The sequence below is a fragment of the Pleurodeles waltl genome, chromosome 12, assembly GCF_031143425.1.
Source record: "Pleurodeles waltl isolate 20211129_DDA chromosome 12, aPleWal1.hap1.20221129, whole genome shotgun sequence".
Taxonomy (NCBI): domain Eukaryota; kingdom Metazoa; phylum Chordata; class Amphibia; order Caudata; family Salamandridae; genus Pleurodeles; species Pleurodeles waltl.
Window position 1 is genome coordinate 663,102,460 of NC_090451.1, and position 20,103 is coordinate 663,122,562.

Consider the following 20,103-nt stretch of genomic DNA (forward strand, 5'->3'; position numbering starts at 1 on the left):
ATGAGAAGTGCCCTCCCAACCCTCGTTACCTTGGAATGAGGTCTAGGTCAGATTCCCTGGGAACACGAAGGCTGAATTCTGCAGCAGGGTGACGCGCAGCTTAGAAGGCGTATATGGCATCAGGTAGGAATCCATCTGATAACCTTGTCTGTGTGAGATGTATTTATACAGATCATATAGGACCCCTGACGCTGGTATGTTCCCAAACAATAGATAAGGGGGCAGGCTTGTGGCGACAATTATGTAAACAATTCCCACCATATGTACATTATGTTCCTGTTACACGTAAGTGGGAAAGGGACATGAAGTGAATACCAACTTACATCACTTGATTACGACGCTGATAGTGACGCCTTCACTAATTGCCACTGATAACGCAAATCAAAACATTTCTCTAACTGTAAACAATAGCAGCCATTGTCGTAATTTGGACTCTTGCTCTAGGCAAGACTGCTGGTTTAGGGATGACAGCACTTTGTAGGCGACTAGGCCAATCCTACAGTAAGTCGCAACTGTTCACAAGCAGTACCTTATCAAAAAGCCAAACAGTAAAAGACGATTTGTGGTAGCCTTTAAGCATGGACTCAAGAGTCCAGCATCTCAGGGGAGTCGTGGTTAAACGGAGATTACCCTTTTCTCACGTGAGCAACAAGTCTCAGTCACACACAGGCAATGAAGGAGATGCAGTAAAGTTTTCAATAAGTTTTATTAACAAGACTGCAATCTACTGTAAAATGCATGTGCTGCAATGATTAGGATAATGAACAGTACAAGAAACAGGCTAGTAAAAACAAGAGTCATGAATATAAAGACCCCCACAATCTTGCAATAACATTAGATCTGAAATAGACCCTAATACCCTAGCATGATGAACATAATCTCTAACCTAAAGAGAGCTAGGTGTGTTAAACCTAATCTTCCAGTATCATGTCCATGAGAAGATCCCACCCCCCACAACCCTAGTTACTTTGGAATGAGGTCTCAAGATCAGACTCCGTGGGTACATGAAGGCTGGGTCTGCATCAAGACGACGTGTAGCATAGATAGCGTTGATGCCATCTGGTAGGAATCCCTTCGATAACCCTGTCTGTGTGAGATGTATTTATACAGATCTTGTAGGACCCTTGACGCAGGTATGTTCCCAAACAATAGATAAGAAAGCATGCTTGGGGCAGCAATTACATAAACAATTCTTTCCAGAAGTACATTATGTTCCTGACACACGAAAGTGGGAAAGGGACATGATGTGAATACCTACGTATATCACTTGTCTTTGATGCTGATAGTGATGCCTTCAGAGAGTGGCACTGATAACGTGAAATCAAAACATCTTCCTAACTATAAACATAGCAGCCATTTTGGAAAAAATTATTAAATAAAATGCGCTAAAACTGAGCAGGCTGAGTAGGTTAAAAGTGACTAGGTGATGGGGGCACAGGCCTGCAAGCCAAAGGGCCAAGCTAATCTCCTGCTTCCCAATACAAAACTATTTTGGATTCACCACAGGGCAACCATCTATCGGGGAACACGGTGTGCTTTTGTGGTGTTGGTTGCATGCATTCTTCATTTTAGAGCCCACTTCTTAAGTTGAAATCCCATTCCTGTGGTGACTTTTGCCACACTTGTATTCTACTAAATACGGGAATGTGCTATATGTGCATTTCTGATAGGCAGTAATGCTCTGTAGTCTCTACAGATAGTGCCAGTGTCTCACATTTAGGAAAACAATGTCATTATTGTGCTTGTTTGTTGTGCTTAGTAGGAGACACATTATTTTAGTCAGACAGTATGAGATGAGGTGCTCTGTGTTTGTGCCACAGTGACCAGAATATCATGTTGTTATAAAAACAGCTTCAATGCTGGAGCTCCTTGAGAGGATCACTCCCCTATTGGGACTAACATGCAGCCCTGCTGACCCCGACCTCCATCCTGCCAAGAAGGATAACTTGTGCCGGTTTCCAGACATCTAACACTGAGGTATGGGCCTTAGAATATCCCATTGATCAGGCAGATGGGCACTCTCACTATGCTCTCTATAGTGTAGTGTTAGGCAGAGATAGGAACAGGCAAACATTACAACAATTAACATGATTAAGTTGGTCATTTTGTTTACCATTCTAACAATGCTGATTATGGTAACGCCTCGTGTCTCTGATAATCACAGCGCATGCTTTTTATACAATAATAGGCTAATTTCAATAAATGTTTGAAAATGTTTCTGCTTTATCTTTCTCATGTTACCTTGGGCATGCTCCCGTGACTAACAAAAAGGGTAAGATCTGTTTCCACTGATTTCTTGGGGTTCTTAGAGCCATGTTTGAGGTTGCCGACAACATCTTCCCCTAGTCTGTTTAGGGGTTGGGTATGGTACTGTGAGATAGCTGAAAACCCTCACATTTACAGATAGTGTATATGGATTGAGTCCATACACCCTGAAGTAGTGTTGGTATAATACACAGTTCTGCTATATTTGTAAGAACTATATAACACCTTCTTCTGTTATCCCATTCAGCTAAAAGAGCTGTAGCTGAGCACAGCAGTAAGTGTCAGAGCTGACCTCATCTACAGAGAAACATCCAATGCCAACACATTGAGGGAAGAATTACAAAATGGATGCCCGGATACCTCCTTGAGGACTTTTATGTGGGTGCCTGTCTTACATATCATATTCTCATACTCTGAAGAGACTGATGCTACATTGCAGAGTTTGGATAACAATATAGTCTTTTCTACCTGCCTCCCAATAAGACTTTGGTTCAAAAGACAAAATTCTTTATAGAGTCACGTTTCACCAGGGATCTGTTTATGAAGGACTGCAGTAAAGAAACTTGCTATAGAGGCCATAATGCTGAGTAGCATTAAATATCATGCAGTTTCCATCCCAGAGGCTGGGGCTTTGGTCCCTGAGATTAGAGGGATCACAGCCTTGGTTCTATAGGCTAAGGAAAGGCCAAAGGCTGGGGTCTCAAAGTGGCATTCCAATTCACATATACCCCAGACGCTGAGAATAATACCATGGTGCACTATACATTACATGTAGCTCCAAAATAGGTTGTTGGGGGCTATGCCACATAAATTCGAGAGCTAGTCGAGTTTTAATACAGACTCCACTATGGACTCCGGGAGACTAAAGAAATTAAGCTTGAATCTTGGGACTGCATTACAGACATAATGGAATCTGAAAGGATGGATCTTGGGTGCTGAGCGCTAGACCAAGGAACAAGCCACACCAATAGTAGTAAACTATGTATCCAATAAACCCTAGACTCTAGAATTTGAATCTGAAAGGACTCGAGTTTCAGCCAGAGAGACTTGGTTGTTGATAGTCAGAGTAAAGGGCCTGTCAGTTTTCCTCACCTTCCTCAGAGAAGTACGAGTTAATCAGGTTCTTCTGGGTCTCAGGCGACAGAGACAGGATGTTCATCGCTGCAGAGTCTGTCACTGCTCCCCCAAATCCTTTGATCTGTTGGTACTTCTTTGCTGTGTTCAGCGTCAGAACAACACCTACCAGGAAAATAAAAGAAAGAATTGCTTTTTGTTATGTGAAAGGACTGACAAACTCAATGTATTGCTCTACAGCCAGGTCACAATCAGAACAGCAAAGCCGTTTTGTACACCATACATAAACAAAATATAAAAAACTGAAAAAAAGAAAACAGACAAAAATGTCACTAAAAGGATGAAAGTTTTGAGACAATTAAGCAGTCAGAGTTATTATACATTTCGGAACAGGTTACCATCGGTAGAGTAGATTCTTCAACCTCCTCATATATATGAAATGAAAATCTGAAGAGGAAAAAAAAATGACTGCTTATACCGTAAGAGCAGGTACACAAGATTGCCTTTGGTGTTCTTAAAGTAAGTTGGTTCTTGCCGCTGTTGGTATTCTCCTGAATTGAATATTTTAGATCACAGAATTACAAACTTTTCCAGAGACTACTTGCAGACTGCAGAGGTTTATTTGTGTTCTAATACCACTGGCCTCTTAACCAAGCCATGTCACATGAAGTTAGAGATGTACACCTTTAAACAAAAGAAAGGGAAGTATCACTTTCTACCAAAAGGAGAACGCATTCAAGGAACAAATACCAGAAAAGCTAAAATAGCTAGATATCCGAGTGCTTGGGTTTGACCTTTTGCTACATATAATGTAGATCAATATCAAAAAACACCTTGATTAAAGAAGAGTTTCTGCTTATAGACCAAATCTTGCATAAAGTAAAACATGATGTATGTTAAAATGCTTTATATCTCATGCCACAGTGACAAACAACATTTAGGAGTTTGGCAAAGGAGACAGACTTGATAAAGCTGATTGTACAGTGAGATTTCAACTGCCAAAGAAGGAAAGGGTCATGTGCATGAATAAGTATTGTTAATTGTATGTCAATATGCTTTTCATACTTGCTCCATCTCATATCATTGTCAAGAACTGATAACATAAGGACTTCCAGATCCCATGTTATCAATTTTTGGAAAAAAAGTAAAAATAGAGAGAACAAGCAAAACAGTTGAAACTGGAGAAAGAGTGAGAAAGGGGGCTGGAGAGAATTCAAGTTCTAGCTTTGGGCCAGCCTGATCAGTCTCTGGATTTCATGTTTTATTCATTGTTTGCCATTGCCTGGATGAGTTGTCCTTCAAGGACATGGCATTTCATGGATGAATCCATTGCCCTATTAGTGTTTTCAATAAGTTTTGGTGATCACGCATCAAGTAGTCTTAAGTAGACAACAGCCAGTGTGTGCCAAATGATTTATTTAGTTTGCTCACGCTAGGACATATTCTTTGCTGGCCAAATTTCTTTTTTTTTTTTATGTTTAGGAGGTGCTTACAGTTTGGATGCTTAACTTGTCGTAAGGAAACAAGGACAGAACTGCATGTTATTTACACATTTGTTCACTTGTTTCACATTATGTCATCATAACAAGTTGTAGGATTTACAGCTTTTTTTTTTTAGGACAAAGACATGCATGTGTGCAGGTTTTTCTGAAGATGTAGTGAAAATACTAGCCCTTTTCAAAACAATCTACCATATTATAAATTTACTAAGTATGTCTTTTAAAGTTACCTTCTTACAATGCAAACTATCCTGATACCTTTTAAAAACACTCTTCTATGAGGGTACAGCTCAAAAATGCTGATGCAGTCTATTGACCATGTGACTCCCAGTGTACATATTGTTGCAGTCCATTGCTTGCTAGGACGGCTGAATTATTTTTTTTTTCACTCTCACTCATCAAAAGCACTCTGCACTTCACACCAAGCAAGCCTGCTACATTTGTCACTTTGCTTTCTAGAGGATTCAACCACAATTCCAATAGCAGGAGCTCACCGTATATATACACCCATGTGCCTTAACATCACTCCATCAGATCTCACTAACCATAATATGTGATTGGTGAGGCAGATCATTTGCGGTACAAGCCCCTGTACCCGAGTACTCCCTCCTCAGGGATATCTGCAGCACCTTAAACCACTTACTCTTTAGAGAATCTCTGCAACACTTGGCTATTGCCACTTTACAACTAAACATTAAGACCTCAAATAACAGATATCAAACAGGTCTTATTCATCCACCAACACATACCTCTGACAAGACAATCGCACTATCCTTTTGTCAACACAAGAAAAGACATAATGCTGCAAAAACAACCTGATCCGCATAAGCTCCAACCCACTGCAAGCAAGCACAAAGTAGCAAGATGTCCGTTTTACGATGCTATGCAATGACAAATGTTGTGTTCCAAATATTAAAAATGTGGTTACCTTGGACAGTCCGGTTGGCCTGCAGTGTGCCCCTGCTGCTTTCAAGCCTTTTGCCATCCTGGCTGCTCTCGTACTTGCTGTAGTTGCCCAAGGCCAATATCACCAATGGGTCCACACTGTCACAGTAGGTGGAATTGCAAACACACACCACAGAGCCATGGCCAAAATTCACAGGGACGCATGGTTTTCCACCTGAAGGAGGATAGACATAGAAGAGTTATTGATACAGGCCTGTGTGTAAGGATTTAACACAACATGTCAATGGTGACTTTCTACCACAGTGAAAATCATTTTATTTGTCTTATCTTATGAGTGACAAATTACAAAGCTCACCACTATCAGAATCTCCTCTTGGAAAACACACGGGTGTTGTTATCCACCTCCAGAATATTCTTTCTGTAGACTTTAGAGGGAGTTGCTCCGGCTGAGATTCAAACTGCTCACATGTAATTTCACAGTGATCTGAGCAGGAGGCTCCCTTCGCTTGCTGTGAGAAGGTAGCCTCTTTCTAGCCTTGTTACCCCCACTTTTGGCCTGTTTGTGAGTGTATGTCAGGGTGTTTGTCACTGTTTTCACTGTCTCACTGGGATCCTGATAGCCAGGCCTCAGTGCTCATAGTGAAAACACCATGTTTTCAGTATGGTTGTTATGTGTCACTGGGATCCTGCTAGTCAGGACCCCAGTGCTCATAGGTTTGTGGCCTATATGTATGTGTCACTGGGACCCTGTCACACAGGGCCCCAGTGCTCATAGGTGTGCATGTATATGTTCCCTGTGTGGTGCCTAACTGTCTCACTGAGGCTCTGCTAACCAGAACCTCAGTGGTTATGCTCTCTCATTACTTTTAAATTGTCACTAACAGGCTAGTGACCATTTTTACCAATTTACATTGGCTTACTGGAACACCCTTATAATTCCCTAGTATATGGTACTGAGGTACCCAGGGTATTGGGGTTCCAGGAAATCCCTATGGGCTGCAGCATTTCTTTTGCCACCCATAGGGAGCTCTGACAATATTTACACAGGCCTGCCACTGCAGCCTGAGTGAAATAACGTCCACGTTATTTCACAGCCATTTTACACTGCACTTAAGTAACTTATAAGTCACCTATATGTCTAACCTTTACCTGGTAAAGGTTGGGTGCAAAGTTACTTAGTGTGAGGGCACCCTGGCACTAGCCAAGGTGCCCCCACATTGTTCAGAGCCAATTCACTGAACTTTGTGAGTGCGGGGACACCATTACACGCGTGCACTACATATAGGTCACTACCTATATGTAGCTTCACCATGGTAACTCCGAATATGGCCATGTAACATGTCTATGATCATGGAATTGCCCCCTCTATGCCATCCTGGCATTGTTGGTACAATTCCATGATCCCAGTGGTCTGTAGCACAGACCCTGGTACTGCCAGACTGCCCTTCCTGGGGTTTCTCTGCAGCTGCTGCTGCTGCCAACCCCTCAGACAGGCAGTTGCCCTCCTGGGGTCCAGCCAGGCCTGGCCCAGGATGGCAGAACAAAGAACTTCCTCTGAGAGAGGGTGTGACACCCTCTCCCTTTGGAAAATGGTGTGAAGGCAGGGGAGGAGTAGCCTCCCCCAGCCTCTGGAAATGCTTTGTTGGGCACAGATGTGCCCAATTCTGCATAAGCCAGTCTACACCGGTTCAGGGACCCCTTAGCCCCTGCTCTGGCGCGAAACTGGACAAAGGAAAGGGGAGTGACCACTCCCCTGACCTGCACCTCCCCTGGGAGGTGTCCAGAGCTCCTCCAGTGTGCTCCAGACCTCTGCCATCTTGGAAACAGAGGTGCTGCTGGCACACTGGACTGCTCTGAGTGGCCAGTGCCACCAGGTGACGTCAGAGACTCCTTGTGATAGGCTCCTTCAGGTGTTAGTAGCCTTTCCTCTCTCCTAGGTAGCCAAACCCTCTTTTCTGGCTATTTAGGGTCTCTGTCTCTGGGGAAACTTTAGATAACGAATGCATGAGCTCAGCCGAGTTCCTCTGCATCTCCCTCTTCACCTTCTGATAAGGAATCGACCGCTGACCGCGCTGGAAGCCTGCAAACCTGCAACATAGTAGCAAAGACGACTACTGCAACTCTGTAACGCTGATCCTGCCGCCTTCTCGACTGTTTTCCTGCTTGTGCATGCTGTGGGGGTAGTCTGCCTCCTCTCTGCACCAGAAGCTCCGAAGAAATCTCCCGTGGGTCGACGGAATCTTCCCCCTGCAACCGCAGGCACCAAAAAGCTGCATCTCCGGTCCCTTGGGTCTCCTCTCAGCACGACGAGCGAGGTCCCTCGAATCCAGCGACACCGTCCAAGTGACCCCCACAGTCCAGTGACTCTTCAGCCCAAGTTTGGTGGAGGTAAGTCCTTGCCTCACCTCGCTGGGCTGCATTGCTGGGAACCGCGACTTTGCAAGCTTCTCCGGCCCCTGTGCACTTCCGGCGGAAATCCTGTGTGCACAGCCAAGCCTGGGTCCACGGCACTCTAACCTGCATTGCACGACTTTCTAAGTTGGTCTCCGGCGACGTGGGACTCCTTTGTGCAACTTCGGCGAGCACCGTTTCACGCATCCTCGTAGTGCCTGTTTCTGGCACTTCTCCGGGTGCTACCTGCTTCAGTGAGGGCTCTTTGTCTTGCTCGACGTCCCCTCTCTCTGCAGGTCCAATTTGCGACCTCCTGGTCCCTCCTGGGCCCCAGCAGCGTCCAAAAACGCCAAACGCACGATTTGCGTGTAGCAAGGCTTGTTGGCGTCCATCCGGCAGGAAAACACTTCTGCACGACTCTCCAAGGCGTGGGGGATCCATCCTCCAAAGGGGAAGTCTCTAGCCCTTGTCGTTCCTGCAGTATTCACAGTTCTTCAGCCTAGTAAGAGCTTCTTTGCACCAACCGCTGGCATTTCTTGGGCATCTGCCCATCTCCGAGCTGCTTGTGACTTTTGGACTTGGTCCCCTTGTTCCACAGGTACCTTCAGACAGGAATCCATCGTTGTTGCATTGCTGATTTGTGTTTTCCTTGCATTCTCCCTCTAACACGACTATTTTGTCCTTAGGGGAACTTTGGTGCACTTTGAACTCACTTTTCAGGGTCTTGGGGAGGGTTATTTTTCTAACTCTCACTATTTTCTAATAGTCCCAGCGACCCTCTACAAGGTCACATAGGTTTGGGGTCCATTCGTGGTTCGCATTCCACTTCTGGAGTATATGGTTTGTGTTGCCCCTATCCCTATGTTTCCCCATTGCATCCTATTGTAACTATACATTGTTTGCACTGTTTTCTAAGACTATACTGCATATTTTTGCTATTGTGTATATATATATCTTGTGTATATTTCCTATCCTCTCACTGAGGGTACACTCTAAGATACTTTGGCATATTGTCATAAAAATAAAGTACCTTTATTTTTAGTATAATTGTGTATTGTGTTTTCTTATGATATTGTGCATATGACACTAAGTGGTACTGTAGTAGCTTCACACGTCTCCTAGTTCAGCCTGAGCTGCTTTGCTAAGCTACCATTATCTATCAGCCTAAGCTGCTAGACACCCTATACACTAATAAGGGATAACTGGGCCTGGTGCAAGGTGCAAGTACCCCTTGGTACTCACTACAAGCCAGTCCAGCCTCCTACATTGGTTGTGCAGCGGTGGGATAAGTGCTTTGAGACTACTTACCACTCTTGTCATTGTACTTTTCATAAGAGAAAAATATACAAAACAAGGTCAGTGTATATACACATAGCCAAAAAGTTTTGCATTTCCTCTTTTCACTCTTTTCTAAGTGCTGAAAAGTACTTCTAAACTTTCAAAAAGTTCTTTAAAGTTAAAAAAGTTTTTTTCTGTCTTTCCAAAAAGTTCTGAAAACTTTTTCCTCTTTTTCTATCACTTTAACTCTCTCTAAAAAATGTCTGGCACAGGAAAAAATGTTGAACTGTCCAAACTTGCATATGATCACCTTAGCTGGAAAGGAGCAAGGAGTCTCTGCATAGAGAGAGGTTTGAGTGTAGGGAAGAATCCTTCCTTAGAACTGTTAATTAATATGCTTAGAGTACAGGATAAGGCCATAAGTGCCCAATCTGTAGAAAAAGTAGCTAATGGTTCTCAATCTGATCCAGGGACTCCCCCAGGAAAAGGTTCAGGAAAGAAACTTCTCAGCCTGCCCATTACTAGACAGTCTAGCATAGTTGGTACAGAGGTTGAATCACACCATACTGATGATGTGATCTCACATTATGCTGGTAGCCAAGCTGTTAGGGTGCCCTCTGTAAGGGACAGGTCTCCTTCTGTTCATTCCCATCATACCTCTGTATCTAGAAATGTCCCTCCCACCCACCCTGATGACAGATTGTTAGAAAGGGAGCTCAATAGATTGAGAGTGGAGCAAACCAGACTGAAGCTCAAGAAGCAACAGCTGGATTTGGATAGACAGTCTTTAGAAGTAGAGAGGGGAAGACAGAAGTTGGGTTTAGATACCCATGGTGGCAGCAGCAGTATTCCCCATAGTCATCCTGCAAAAGAGCATGATTCCAGGAATCTGCACAAGATAGTTCCCCCTTATAAGGAGGGGGATGACATTAACAAGTGGTTTGCTGCACTTGAGAGGGCCTGTGCTGTACAGGATGTCCCTCAAAAGCAGTGGGCTGCTATCCTATGGCTATCATTTAGTGGAAAAGGTAGGGATAGGCTCCTTACAGTGAAAGAAAATGATGCCAATAATTTCCAAGTTCTTAAGAATGCACTCCTGGATGGTTATGGCTTAACCACTGAACAGTACAGGATAAAGTTCAGAGATACCAAAAAGGAGTCTTCACAAGACTGGGTTGATTTCATTGACCAGGCAGAGAAGGCCTTGGAGGGGTGGTTACATGGCAGTAAAGTTACTGATTATGAAAGCCTGTATAACACAATCCTGAGAGAGCATATACTTAATAATTGTGTGTCTGATTTGTTGCACCAGTACCTGGTAGACTCTGATCTGACCTCTCCCCAAGAATTGGGAAAGAAGGCAGACAAATGGGTCAGAACAAGGGTGAACAGAAAAGTTCATACAGGGGGTGACAAAGATGGCAATAAGAAGAAAGATGGTGAAAAATCTCAAGATAAGCATGGGGATAAGGGTAAAACCAAAGATCCCACTTCAAATCTTAAACACTCTTCAGAGGGTGGGGATAAAACAAATTCTTCCTCTTCTTCCCAACCTGCACACATTAAAAAGCCTTGGTGCTTTGTGTGTAAAAATAGAGGCCATAGGCCAGGGGATAAGTCCTGTCCAGGTAAACCCCCTGAGCCTACCACCACTAATACATCAAGCTCTAGTGCCCCTAGCAGTAGTGGTACTAGTGGTGGGACTGCTGGCAACAGTCAAGCAAAGGGTGTAGTTGGGTTCACTTATGGGTCCATAGTGGAAACTGATGTCATCAGTCCCAAGACAGTTTCTGTCACACCTAGTGGCATTGGCCTTGCCACACTGGCTGCTTGTCCCCTTACAATGGATAAGTACAGGCAGACAGTTTCAATAAATGGTGTTGAGGCCTTGGCCTACAGGGACACAGGTGCCAGTTTCACTTTGGTGACTGACAACCTAGTGCACCCTGATCAACACATCATTGGACAACAGTATAAGATTATTGATGTCCATAACTCCACTAAGTTTCTTCCCTTAGCTATAATTCAGTTTAGTTGGGGTGGAGTTACTGGCCCTAAGCAGGTGGTGGTATCACCTAGCTTACCTGTAGACTGTCTCTTAGGTAATGACCTAGAGGCCTCGGGTTGGGCTGATGTAGAGTTTTATGCCCATGCAGCCATGCTGGGCATCCCTGAGGAATTGTTCGCTCTCATTTCAAGTGAAATGAAAAAGCAAAGGAGAGAAGGCCTGAAAACTCAGGATCCCTCTCCATCAACAGGTAAAAAGGGTATCACAGTATCCCCTAACCACCCTACCATTCAGGATACCATTCCTGTGGTGGGAGAAACCTCTCCTGGGGTGGCACCTGTTCCAAGGGAATCATCAGTTGGCAAAACTGTACTCCCTGAGGTGGAAGTACCTCTCTGTGGGATAACTAACATTGGTGAGAAAAAGAGCACCATTTTAGTTAACATGGAGCATCCCTCCAACCCTCCCAGAGAAACTTTAGTGCAGAAACTCTGCACTGCCGCACAACACTTAGGACAGCATCCCTGCCCTAGTGTGGAGCTGATAGGACAGCATCCCTGCCCTGCTCCAACTCAAGAGAAACAGCATCCCTGTTCTCTCTTCCAGCCAAATGGACAAAGTTGTTGCCCAGCTATGGCTTTACTGAGACAGCATCCCTGTCTGGCATTTCCATCATTACAAATAGGTTCAGTGGATAATTCCCACTGCTCTAAACTAAAACTTACTGATAGAAACTCTGAAAATACATCTTCACATTGTTCGCTAGCTAAAAAACTTCAAACAGGGTGGTTTACATCCCCACAGGGAAGTAACCATATAGTGGATGATAAAGGGAGTAACCAGTCTATTGCAGAGCTACTCTCTACTTATCACCACTTAGACAATAAAGTCTCAACTGGCCAAGGTTAGCCTTATTGTCCTTCGTTTGGGGGGGGGGTTGTGTGAGAAGGTAGCCTCTTTCTAGCCTTGTTACCCCCACTTTTGGCCTGTTTGTGAGTGTATGTCAGGGTGTTTGTCACTGTTTTCACTGTCTCACTGGGATCCTGATAGCCAGGCCTCAGTGCTCATAGTGAAAACACCATGTTTTCAGTATGGTTGTTATGTGTCACTGGGATCCTGCTAGTCAGGACCCCAGTGCTCATAGGTTTGTGGCCTATATGTATGTGTCACTGGGACCCTGTCACACAGGGCCCCAGTGCTCATAGGTGTGCATGTATATGTTCCCTGTGTGGTGCCTAACTGTCTCACTGAGGCTCTGCTAACCAGAACCTCAGTGGTTATGCTCTCTCATTACTTTTAAATTGTCACTAACAGGCTAGTGACCATTTTTACCAATTTACATTGGCTTACTGGAACACCCTTATAATTCCCTAGTATATGGTACTGAGGTACCCAGGGTATTGGGGTTCCAGGAAATCCCTATGGGCTGCAGCATTTCTTTTGCCACCCATAGGGAGCTCTGACAATATTTACACAGGCCTGCCACTGCAGCCTGAGTGAAATAACGTCCACGTTATTTCACAGCCATTTTACACTGCACTTAAGTAACTTATAAGTCACCTATATGTCTAACCTTTACCTGGTAAAGGTTGGGTGCAAAGTTACTTAGTGTGAGGGCACCCTGGCACTAGCCAAGGTGCCCCCACATTGTTCAGAGCCAATTCACTGAACTTTGTGAGTGCGGGGACACCATTACACGCGTGCACTACATATAGGTCACTACCTATATGTAGCTTCACCATGGTAACTCCGAATATGGCCATGTAACATGTCTATGATCATGGAATTGCCCCCTCTATGCCATCCTGGCATTGTTGGTACAATTCCATGATCCCAGTGGTCTGTAGCACAGACCCTGGTACTGCCAGACTGCCCTTCCTGGGGTTTCTCTGCAGCTGCTGCTGCTGCCAACCCCTCAGACAGGCAGTTGCCCTCCTGGGGTCCAGCCAGGCCTGGCCCAGGATGGCAGAACAAAGAACTTCCTCTGAGAGAGGGTGTGACACCCTCTCCCTTTGGAAAATGGTGTGAAGGCAGGGGAGGAGTAGCCTCCCCCAGCCTCTGGAAATGCTTTGTTGGGCACAGATGTGCCCAATTCTGCATAAGCCAGTCTACACCGGTTCAGGGACCCCTTAGCCCCTGCTCTGGCGCGAAACTGGACAAAGGAAAGGGGAGTGACCACTCCCCTGACCTGCACCTCCCCTGGGAGGTGTCCAGAGCTCCTCCAGTGTGCTCCAGACCTCTGCCATCTTGGAAACAGAGGTGCTGCTGGCACACTGGACTGCTCTGAGTGGCCAGTGCCACCAGGTGACGTCAGAGACTCCTTGTGATAGGCTCCTTCAGGTGTTAGTAGCCTTTCCTCTCTCCTAGGTAGCCAAACCCTCTTTTCTGGCTATTTAGGGTCTCTGTCTCTGGGGAAACTTTAGATAACGAATGCATGAGCTCAGCCGAGTTCCTCTGCATCTCCCTCTTCACCTTCTGATAAGGAATCGACCGCTGACCGCGCTGGAAGCCTGCAAACCTGCAACATAGTAGCAAAGACGACTACTGCAACTCTGTAACGCTGATCCTGCCGCCTTCTCGACTGTTTTCCTGCTTGTGCATGCTGTGGGGGTAGTCTGCCTCCTCTCTGCACCAGAAGCTCCGAAGAAATCTCCCGTGGGTCGACGGAATCTTCCCCCTGCAACCGCAGGCACCAAAAAGCTGCATCTCCGGTCCCTTGGGTCTCCTCTCAGCACGACGAGCGAGGTCCCTCGAATCCAGCGACACCGTCCAAGTGACCCCCACAGTCCAGTGACTCTTCAGCCCAAGTTTGGTGGAGGTAAGTCCTTGCCTCACCTCGCTGGGCTGCATTGCTGGGAACCGCGACTTTGCAAGCTTCTCCGGCCCCTGTGCACTTCCGGCGGAAATCCTGTGTGCACAGCCAAGCCTGGGTCCACGGCACTCTAACCTGCATTGCACGACTTTCTAAGTTGGTCTCCGGCGACGTGGGACTCCTTTGTGCAACTTCGGCGAGCACCGTTTCACGCATCCTCGTAGTGCCTGTTTCTGGCACTTCTCCGGGTGCTACCTGCTTCAGTGAGGGCTCTTTGTCTTGCTCGACGTCCCCTCTCTCTGCAGGTCCAATTTGCGACCTCCTGGTCCCTCCTGGGCCCCAGCAGCGTCCAAAAACGCCAAACGCACGATTTGCGTGTAGCAAGGCTTGTTGGCGTCCATCCGGCAGGAAAACACTTCTGCACGACTCTCCAAGGCGTGGGGGATCCATCCTCCAAAGGGGAAGTCTCTAGCCCTTGTCGTTCCTGCAGTATTCACAGTTCTTCAGCCTAGTAAGAGCTTCTTTGCACCAACCGCTGGCATTTCTTGGGCATCTGCCCATCTCCGAGCTGCTTGTGACTTTTGGACTTGGTCCCCTTGTTCCACAGGTACCTTCAGACAGGAATCCATCGTTGTTGCATTGCTGATTTGTGTTTTCCTTGCATTCTCCCTCTAACACGACTATTTTGTCCTTAGGGGAACTTTGGTGCACTTTGAACTCACTTTTCAGGGTCTTGGGGAGGGTTATTTTTCTAACTCTCACTATTTTCTAATAGTCCCAGCGACCCTCTACAAGGTCACATAGGTTTGGGGTCCATTCGTGGTTCGCATTCCACTTCTGGAGTATATGGTTTGTGTTGCCCCTATCCCTATGTTTCCCCATTGCATCCTATTGTAACTATACATTGTTTGCACTGTTTTCTAAGACTATACTGCATATTTTTGCTATTGTGTATATATATATCTTGTGTATATTTCCTATCCTCTCACTGAGGGTACACTCTAAGATACTTTGGCATATTGTCATAAAAATAAAGTACCTTTATTTTTAGTATAATTGTGTATTGTGTTTTCTTATGATATTGTGCATATGACACTAAGTGGTACTGTAGTAGCTTCACACGTCTCCTAGTTCAGCCTGAGCTGCTTTGCTAAGCTACCATTATCTATCAGCCTAAGCTGCTAGACACCCTATACACTAATAAGGGATAACTGGGCCTGGTGCAAGGTGCAAGTACCCCTTGGTACTCACTACAAGCCAGTCCAGCCTCCTACATTGGTTGTGCAGCGGTGGGATAAGTGCTTTGAGACTACTTACCACTCTTGTCATTGTACTTTTCATAAGAGAAAAATATACAAAACAAGGTCAGTGTATATACACATAGCCAAAAAGTTTTGCATTTCCTCTTTTCACTCTTTTCTAAGTGCTGAAAAGTACTTCTAAACTTTCAAAAAGTTCTTTAAAGTTAAAAAAGTTTTTTTCTGTCTTTCCAAAAAGTTCTGAAAACTTTTTCCTCTTTTTCTATCACTTTAACTCTCTCTAAAAAATGTCTGGCACAGGAAAAAATGTTGAACTGTCCAAACTTGCATATGATCACCTTAGCTGGAAAGGAGCAAGGAGTCTCTGCATAGAGAGAGGTTTGAGTGTAGGGAAGAATCCTTCCTTAGAACTGTTAATTAATATGCTTAGAGTACAGGATAAGGCCATAAGTGCCCAATCTGTAGAAAAAGTAGCTAATGGTTCTCAATCTGATCCAGGGACTCCCCCAGGAAAAGGTTCAGGAAAGAAACTTCTCAGCCTGCCCATTACTAGACAGTCTAGCATAGTTGGTACAGAGGTTGAATCACACCATACTGATGATGTGATCTCACATTATGCTGGTAGCCAAGCTGTTAGGGTGCCCTCTGTAAGGGACAGGTCTCCTTCTGTTCATTCCCATCATACCTCTGTATCTAGAAATGTCCCTCCCACCCACCCTGATGACAGATTGTTAGAAAGGGAGCTCAATAGATTGAGAGTGGAGCAAACCAGACTGAAGCTCAAGAAGCAACAGCTGGATTTGGATAGACAGTCTTTAGAAGTAGAGAGGGAAAGACAGAAGTTGGGTTTAGATACCCATGGTGGCAGCAGCAGTATTCCCCATAGTCATCCTGCAAAAGAGCATGATTCCAGGAATCTGCACAAGATAGTTCCCCCTTATAAGGAGGGGGATGACATTAACAAGTGGTTTGCTGCACTTGAGAGGGCCTGTGCTGTACAGGATGTCCCTCAAAAGCAGTGGGCTGCTATCCTATGGCTATCATTTAGTGGAAAAGGTAGGGATAGGCTCCTTACAGTGAAAGAAAATGATGCCAATAATTTCCAAGTTCTTAAGAATGCACTCCTGGATGGTTATGGCTTAACCACTGAACAGTACAGGATAAAGTTCAGAGATACCAAAAAGGAGTCTTCACAAGACTGGGTTGATTTCATTGACCAGGCAGAGAAGGCCTTGGAGGGGTGGTTACATGGCAGTAAAGTTACTGATTATGAAAGCCTGTATAACACAATCCTGAGAGAGCATATACTTAATAATTGTGTGTCTGATTTGTTGCACCAGTACCTGGTAGACTCTGATCTGACCTCTCCCCAAGAATTGGGAAAGAAGGCAGACAAATGGGTCAGAACAAGGGTGAACAGAAAAGTTCATACAGGGGGTGACAAAGATGGCAATAAGAAGAAAGATGGTGAAAAATCTCAAGATAAGCATGGGGATAAGGGTAAAACCAAAGATCCCACTTCAAATCTTAAACACTCTTCAGAGGGTGGGGATAAAACAAATTCTTCCTCTTCTTCCCAACCTGCACACATTAAAAAGCCTTGGTGCTTTGTGTGTAAAAATAGAGGCCATAGGCCAGGGGATAAGTCCTGTCCAGGTAAACCCCCTGAGCCTACCACCACTAATACATCAAGCTCTAGTGCCCCTAGCAGTAGTGGTACTAGTGGTGGGACTGCTGGCAACAGTCAAGCAAAGGGTGTAGTTGGGTTCACTTATGGGTCCATAGTGGAAACTGATGTCATCAGTCCCAAGACAGTTTCTGTCACACCTAGTGGCATTGGCCTTGCCACACTGGCTGCTTGTCCCCTTACAATGGATAAGTACAGGCAGACAGTTTCAATAAATGGTGTTGAGGCCTTGGCCTACAGGGACACAGGTGCCAGTTTCACTTTGGTGACTGACAACCTAGTGCACCCTGATCAACACATCATTGGACAACAGTATAAGATTATTGATGTCCATAACTCCACTAAGTTTCTTCCCTTAGCTATAATTCAGTTTAGTTGGGGTGGAGTTACTGGCCCTAAGCAGGTGGTGGTATCACCTAGCTTACCTGTAGACTGTCTCTTAGGTAATGACCTAGAGGCCTCGGGTTGGGCTGATGTAGAGTTTTATGCCCATGCAGCCATGCTGGGCATCCCTGAGGAATTGTTCCCTCTCATTTCAAGTGAAATGAAAAAGCAAAGGAGAGAAGGCCTGAAAACTCAGGATCCCTCTCCATCAACAGGTAAAAAGGGTATCACAGTATCCCCTAACCACCCTACCATTCAGGATACCATTCCTGTGGTGGGAGAAACCTCTCCTGGGGTGGCACCTGTTCCAAGGGAATCATCAGTTGGCAAAACTGTACTCCCTGAGGTGGAAGTACCTCTCTGTGGGATAACTAACATTGGTGAGAAAAAGAGCACCATTTTAGTTAACATGGAGCATCCCTCCAACCCTCCCAGAGAAACTTTAGTGCAGAAACTCTGCACTGCCTCACAACACTTAGGACAGCATCCCTGCCCTAGTGTGGAGCTGATAGGACAGCATCCCTGCCCTGCTCCAACTCAAGAGAAACAGCATCCCTGTTCTCTCTTCCAGCCAAATGGACAAAGTTGTTGCCCAGCTATGGCTTTACTGAGACAGCATCCCTGTCTGGCATTTCCATCATTACAAATAGGTTCAGTGGATAATTCCCACTGCTCTAAACTAAAACTTACTGATAGAAACTCTGAAAATACATCTTCACATTGTTCGCTAGCTAAAAAACTTCAAACAGGGTGGTTTACATCCCCACAGGGAAGTAACCATATAGTGGATGATAAAGGGAGTAACCAGTCTATTGCAGAGCTACTCTCTACTTATCACCACTTAGACAATAAAGTCTCAACTGGCCAAGGTTAGCCTTATTGTCCTTCGTTTGGGGGGGGGGTTGTGTGAGAAGGTAGCCTCTTTCTAGCCTTGTTACCCCCACTTTTGGCCTGTTTGTGAGTGTATGTCAGGGTGTTTGTCACTGTTTTCACTGTCTCACTGGGATCCTGATAGCCAGGCCTCAGTGCTCATAGTGAAAACACCATGTTTTCAGTATGGTTGTTATGTGTCACTGGGATCCTGCTAGTCAGGACCCCAGTGCTCATAGGTTTGTGGCCTATATGTATGTGTCACTGGGACCCTGTCACACAGGGCCCCAGTGCTCATAGGTGTGCATGTATATGTTCCCTGTGTGGTGCCTAACTGTCTCACTGAGGCTCTGCTAACCAGAACCTCAGTGGTTATGCTCTCTCATTACTTTTAAATTGTCACTAACAGGCTAGTGACCATTTTTACCAATTTACATTGGCTTACTGGAACACCCTTATAATTCCCTAGTATATGGTACTGAGGTACCCAGGGTATTGGGGTTCCAGGAAATCCCTATGGGCTGCAGCATTTCTTTTGCCACCCATAGGGAGCTCTGACAATATTTACACAGGCCTGCCACTGCAGCCTGAGTGAAATAACGTCCACGTTATTTCACAGCCATTTTACACTGCACTTAAGTAACTTATAAGTCACCTATATGTCTAACCTTTACCTGGTAAAGGTTGGGTGCAAAGTTACTTAGTGTGAGGGCACCCTGGCACTAGCCAAGGTGCCCCCACATTGTTCAGAGCCAATTCACTGAACTTTGTGAGTGCGGGGACACCATTACACGCGTGCACTACATATAGGTCACTACCTATATGTAGCTTCACCATGGTAACTCCGAATATGGCCATGTAACATGTCTATGATCATGGAATTGCCCCCTCTATGCCATCCTGGCATTGTTGGTACAATTCCATGATCCCAGTGGTCTGTAGCACAGACCCTGGTACTGCCAGACTGCCCTTCCTGGGGTTTCTCTGCAGCTGCTGCTGCTGCCAACCCCTCAGACAGGCAGCTGCCCTCCTGGGGTCCAGCCAGGCCTGGCCCAGGATGGCAGAACAAAGAACTTCCTCTGAGAGAGGGTGTGACACCCTCTCCCTTTGGAAAATGGTGTGAAGGCAGGGGAGGAGTAGCCTCCCCCAGCCTCTGGAAATGCTTTGTTGGGCACAGATGTGCCCAATTCTGCATAAGCCAGTCTACACCGGTTCAGGGACCCCTTAGCCCCTGCTCTGGCGCGAAACTGGACAAAGGAAAGGGGAGTGACCACTCCCCTGACCTGCACCTCCCCTGGGAGGTGTCCAGAGCTCCTCCAGTGTGCTCCAGACCTCTGCCATCTTGGAAACAGAGGTGCTGCTGGCACACTGGACTGCTCTGAGTGGCCAGTGCCACCAGGTGACGTCAGAGACTCCTTGTGATAGGCTCCTTCAGGTGTTAGTAGCCTTTCCTCTCTCCTAGGTAGCCAAACCCTCTTTTCTGGCTATTTAGGGTCTCTGTCTCTGGGGAAACTTTAGATAACGAATGCATGAGCTCAGCCGAGTTCCTCTGCATCTCCCTCTTCACCTTCTGATAAGGAATCGACCGCTGACCGCGCTGGAAGCCTGCAAACCTGCAACATAGTAGCAAAGACGACTACTGCAACTCTGTAACGCTGATCCTGCCGCCT

At 45.7% G+C, this 20,103-nt stretch overlaps 1 protein-coding gene across 2 annotated transcripts in view; it reads right to left on the reverse strand.

Annotated features, from left to right (window-relative positions):
* Positions 1-20,103, reverse strand: part of GBA1 (glucosylceramidase beta 1) — a 69,702-nt gene that overhangs the window by 29,130 nt on the left and 20,469 nt on the right. For both annotated transcript variants that reach the window (XM_069218428.1, XM_069218429.1), the window contains exons 3-4: positions 5,767-5,958; positions 3,358-3,504 (exon numbers count right to left, since the gene is read on the reverse strand). In XM_069218428.1, the coding sequence (XP_069074529.1) occupies positions 3,358-3,504; positions 5,767-5,958 (339 nt within the window). The remainder of the gene's footprint in view (positions 1-3,357; positions 3,505-5,766; positions 5,959-20,103) is intronic.